Source organism: Populus trichocarpa, chromosome 7, assembly GCF_000002775.5.
Source record: "Populus trichocarpa isolate Nisqually-1 chromosome 7, P.trichocarpa_v4.1, whole genome shotgun sequence".
Taxonomy (NCBI): domain Eukaryota; kingdom Viridiplantae; phylum Streptophyta; class Magnoliopsida; order Malpighiales; family Salicaceae; genus Populus; species Populus trichocarpa.
In genome coordinates, this window is record NC_037291.2 from 13,718,740 (window position 1) to 13,723,977 (window position 5,238).

A 5,238-nucleotide genomic window follows, 5' to 3' on the forward strand; every position below is an offset into this window, starting at 1 on the left:
AAAGTGGAGCCAGAGGTATAAATACTCTAGAGACGGTAGGGAAGGTCCTGTTTCGAACTCTTTGGCTTGCTTTTATTTTCTCAAGTTACAAAAGAGTGGCTGTAATTTATGAAACTCGGAGCTGCCAGTAGGTCAGTGAGTAACACGTTGGCTTAACACGGATAAAGTTTTATTTTAAATGGATGTTTTTTTTTTATTAATATGATCTTGATTAATCCCCGAGCTCTGAAATTAACCATTTTATTTTATTTTATTTTTCCTTTTTCTTCTTTTTTATGGCTACAAGGTAGTTGGAGTGTGACAAAAATTCCCATCTCGTAAAGATTTCATACTTATGGGATCGAATCAACTAATAAATTGCCCTTATTTTTCTAATTCATCACTAACTTTTGTTTTTATGACTGGCTGTTGACCACACAGGACAAGCTGATGTTCTTGAGATTAAACAGTTTGCATGAAACATCTTCACTGGTTTGCAGTGTCAGAAGCATTAAACAAAAGTCTTCTGCCTTTTTTCTGTAGAACTGTACAGCCAAGATGTCGATAAAAGAAAGGAAAATGCTACAAATACCACACACATAAAAAGAACCCTCTTGCTGTACAAATGAAAGAGATATTAAATATTTTAATATTGAGCAGAAAATCCTATCATGAACAAAGCTTGGGTAAGGATCTGGGAGTGCTATGGCTTGATACTCTTGACTTTATGATTTTTGTCATCTGTGTTTGCATTTTCAAGCAAATTTTCTCCAATTCCGTCACCCTCCATTGCATTCCTTGCAAATGGGCTCTAAGCTTCTCATTGTTAGTTGGAGGATCAAGTTTACCAGCATAGAGCACAATTTGTTCACTGGCTTCATTTTTCTTTCCCTTCCTTCCAATCTCACTAACACCAGAAGGTGAATCAATATAGCATTTCATTTTGTCGGTGGCTTTGAGTAAGCTTTTGAGCTTGACTTGCTGAGACATGAGAGCTTGGACTGCACTTTTTGATGGAAACCTTTTGTTCTGAGAAAGGTGGATGCAAGCTTCAGCTGAGAGCTTCTCATAATTCAATGCACAGCATATCTTCATCTTTTCTTCTTCTGATAATCCAGTATGCACCTACATGAAATTCATATTGCAATATCATATGTGAAATTGACATTTAATAATGGCATAGCAAAAGATGTAAAATTCACCACTTGTTTCCCAAAAAAAATACCAATACAGGATTCAATAAGCTATAGAAATTCCAAATCAAATGACATGAAACATGAGAAAAGATCAAAGGACTACCTGTAGATACATGTCTGTGGCACGGTAGATTCTGTCATATGAATCTCTGGCAGAATCTGGCAGAGACATGGTTAGGGCCAAGAACTTAGAAGGCTTTAGACAAGGATCTGGGGCTACTTCTGCTATATACAAGTCCATCAAACTAGCAACTTTTCTCAATTGTGTTGGAGACGTTTGACTGATTCCTCCGTGCAGAAATGCTTTCAAGAACCTTAGAACAAGCTTCACGTTATACAAGTAATTCATCCCATATGGAGAAGGAATAAGCAGATTATCTAGAGTTGCTTGATCCATCTGAGAACCTATCATACTCTCCAACTTGGTCCTGCTACATTTGCTTATGTTCAAATTCAAAGCAACTCGAAGAATTCCAAATAAACTCTTGAATGAAACAGAGTTCCAATCAAGAATATAAAGTATATCTATGACAGTTTCTACTACATTACGCTTCTCATCAGACGTGCCAGTATAGCACTTCGATTTCTGGTAATAAAAGAGAAACCTACTAATGATAGCATGATCAAACTTCCGCAAGACCATGGATTTGATCACCATTCCAACCAAATTAGTGCTCAAAACCAAAAGATCCTCAAACCACCAGGTTGCTCGAGAGAAGCTATTCTTCAAACTCTCAGTGCTTCTAGTGTCACATGAAAACCGGACTCCAGAGCTATCAGGAGAAGAAGTAGATGGACATGGACTAGGCTCACTAGAAGTAGCCATCCTTCCAATAAGAGAATCCACACATTTTTCAAGAATACCAGAAGAATTTGGAAACGGAAGTAAATCTTGGCACTGCTTTATAGTGATTAATAGCTCAGACCATGCCCAGTAATTCATCCCTTTAAGTGATTTCTCTGTCTCTTCCAATAAGTTATGAGTTCCAGATACAGAATTGTTCATCTCCATGAACTGTGCAGCAGAATGTAGGAAGGAAATATTTGAAGGAGTTATGTCAATCCTACCGTTATTGTAGCAGAATCTTGACAGGAGTTCAAAATTTCCAGCCCCACCAGGAAAGTCATTGAATATCACTTTCAAATTTCTTGCACTACCTGTTGATTTACCAAATAATTTTCTTAATCTGCCACAATATGAAGCAATGACCTTCTGCAAATATCCAAAAAAAAAATAATTGTGAGAATGCAAATCTGAAATCTAATGAAGAACTAAAACATAGAAGAGATTAAAGCTAAAATTTTGTCTTTACCACTGATAAAAGTGATTTATTTAATGAAGTAATGACGTTAAGAGAAGTAGCAAGCATTCAATCTAGGTAGATAACTAAATATCAGTGACAGAGGAAATGTGCAATAAAGACGAGCCCCAGTTAACAGAACATTTCAGTGCCTTGAAAACCTTCCACAAAAGAATGAACTCATTGAATCTAGCAAAGCACCCAAAAAAAAAAAGTGGCATAGACAGCTAAAATCCGCAAAAGAAAGGTGTGTGGTCTTTATAGACAATAAATTGTGCATGGGAAAATCAAAAGATAAGATGTCTGCCAAACAACCCAAGAAACAAGGGTAATAAACAGTGTATTAAATTCCATGAAAGCAACTAATAAGTCCTTCTCAAAAGGAGTGAATAAAAACAAATAAAGGTATGAAACATTAAACCCCCATAACAACAGCAATAAATGACAGGACCAGCTCAGAAGATAAAGCCCTACAATTTGGTGTTTAGCAAGTGCCCAAAATAGAAGACAAGAAGAAGAAGAAGAAGCTAGCATGAAAAAGCATACCCCACAACACTGCAATGTAGGTGTAAATTTAATGTAGTTGGCAGTACAACCATAGAAATCATAGAGGTAATATAGCAGAACAGATGAATATAAAAATCACCACAAGAGAATTAATTCAAAAACCATGAAAGTACTCAAATTCCACATTTAACAGCCATTAGATTAAAAAAAAAAACACCAGAACTATTGAATATACATTAAAGCAAAACAAAGCAAACTGAACCAAGGTCAGCAATTATGTGAAGTGAACAGCATTGAGTAAATTAAGTAAGAAGGAAAATTAGAGAGAAGAGATTAGCCAAAGTAGACTAAAAATCATAACTTTAAAGCTCTAAAGAGGCAAAGTTAAAGGAAATGAAAACAAGAACAAAGAGATTAATTTTTTTACCTTATCCACCATGAACGTCTCTTCACCATTGACATCTACTTCAAGATCACAGCAAACTGCCATGACCCAATTAAACAAACTAAAAACCCACCTCAAATAAAGACTCTTTCTTTTCTATTTCTTTTTAGTTTTTGTTCTTGGAACTTGTATTATAAGAGAAAAGATTCACAACCCAAGAGAGATAGAGATGTGAGAAGACAAAATGATAGTGAAGAAGAGAATATTAAGCCATATACTTGAGATGGGAAAGAAGACAAACAAAAAGAGGTAAATTCCTGACTTTGGTTTCACAAAACTGGGTGGCTAGTCACAAGGTTGCACTTACATAGGCAAGCAAATACCTTCAGAGAGACACAACTAAAACATTGAAGTGCAAGTGCAAGAAGCGAACAAGCTGTGTAAAGACACCAAAGAGATATATACTGGCCGATATTATAATGCTAGAGAGAGAGAGAGAGAGAGAGAGAGAGGAGGGGGGGAGAACAAAACAGTTGGTGGTGTGTGTGTGACCACTAGTCACTAACCCCAACCTGACATTCCTGTAAAAAATATTTGGATACTAAATAAAAAATTAGCATTTGGTAAACAACCTCAATCAAAAAGATATTTATTATATTCATGAAATTGGTGATATTCTTGGGAAGGAGATGACCCTAAGCTTAGGATTGAAGCTTTTTTGCTGGCTTTGCTTCTTTCTTATTCTATCTTACTGTATCTCACAAGTCTCTATATTTTATGTTTTAGTAAGAAAAAAAATCATTGTGCTAGATCACACCAAGTAGATTACTTATTTTTTTATAATTAACCACAGGGGTCTAAAATGTTTATGTTTTGAGTTATGATTATTAAAATGAATTTATTAAATTCGTTTGAATGCAGTTAAATGATATAGGAATGCGTGTCTATCATGCAATACGGTGTTAACTGTTAAGAGCTTTTAAAAATTTTAATTGAAAATAATATTAAAATAATATTTTTTTTAATTTTTAATATTAATACATTAAAATTATAAAAAAAAACACTGAAAAAAACATTATTTTTTATTAAAAAAATTATTAGAAAAACATATTTAAAGATCAGATTTGATGACAAAAACAAATACTTTCTTGATAGACACAATAACTAGAGAATATTTTTTGCGATGGGATAAAAGACAAAGGACACCAATGCCATAAGAACTCCTATTTCTTAAACTTCATTTGAGAATTGAGGTTCCATGTGTTATGTGGGCACCTGAGGTGTGCCGGATAACGACTGAATCCTCTCTGTTTGGACCTTTCTCTTGGAAGGGTGTGAGGGTGGACTCGAGTCCTTTTCCACTGGTCCCCAAGAAGTAGTGCTGCAAAAAGCCCCTCTGTTTGCTCTGTCGTTGATGGATTTTACCTGTTTATTTTCCCATTGCTGATGTTAATCTTGTGTGGATCCGAACAGGGATTTTAGTTCGAAGATTGCTTGCAATCTTTGGAGGGCAACGTTGATGATGAAGAATTACTGAGATAATTATTTTTTATTAAACTCTGGTATCTAAAAATTCATTGGATCTCGATTAATGATCGAGCGGAATCAATTCATTAAAAAGTAGAACTTTCTCAGTAATGATGTGCTCCATTCACAAAATCTTATTTAAAAAAAATAAATGATGAACTACTTGAATAATCATCATTGGTACTTACTATGAGATAATTGAACGACTAAAACAAGCAGTTGGATTGTTTTGAGTAGATAATTGGTCAAAAAAATATAATCTAGAATATAGTTCCAAAAAAATGGGAAGAAAATGTACAGAATTCAAATTTTTGATTTAAAACTAACTAGCAAGCCATGCATG

General features: G+C 34.6%; 1 protein-coding gene across 2 annotated transcripts; it reads right to left on the reverse strand.

The window, feature by feature from the left end:
• Positions 1-449: 449 nt before the first annotated feature.
• Positions 450-4,091, reverse strand: LOC7485019 (BTB/POZ domain-containing protein At3g22104). Of its 2 annotated transcripts, none has more exons than XM_002309817.4 (3): positions 3,411-4,091; positions 1,279-2,388; positions 450-1,104 (listed from the first exon to the last, which is right to left on the reverse strand). In XM_002309817.4, exons 1-3 carry the CDS (start codon positions 3,471-3,473, stop codon positions 649-651), a joined length of 1,629 nt encoding a protein of 542 aa, XP_002309853.2. In that variant the 5' UTR covers positions 3,474-4,091; the 3' UTR covers positions 450-648. The 2 variants fall into 2 exon arrangements, with proteins under 2 accessions (XP_002309853.2, XP_024460910.1); XM_024605142.2 differs by lacking the exon at positions 3,411-4,091 and adding an exon at positions 2,489-3,182.
• Positions 4,092-5,238: the final 1,147 nt, after the last annotated feature.

What these genes read in the sequence shown, in the direction of transcription:
- LOC7485019 (XM_002309817.4), bottom strand. Translation starts at nt 3,473, where the DNA reads ATGGCAGTTTGCTGTGATCTTGAAGTAGATGTCAATGGTGAAGAGACG. An exon ending in AGACGTTCATGGTGGATAAG is followed by an intron (nt 2,389 to 3,410) that starts GTAAAAAAATTA and finishes GGATATTTGCAG; the next exon opens with AAGGTCATTGCTTCATATTG. An exon ending in CCACAGACATGTATCTACAG is followed by an intron (nt 1,105 to 1,278) that starts GTAGTCCTTTGA and finishes AATTTCATGTAG; the next exon opens with GTGCATACTGGATTATCAGA.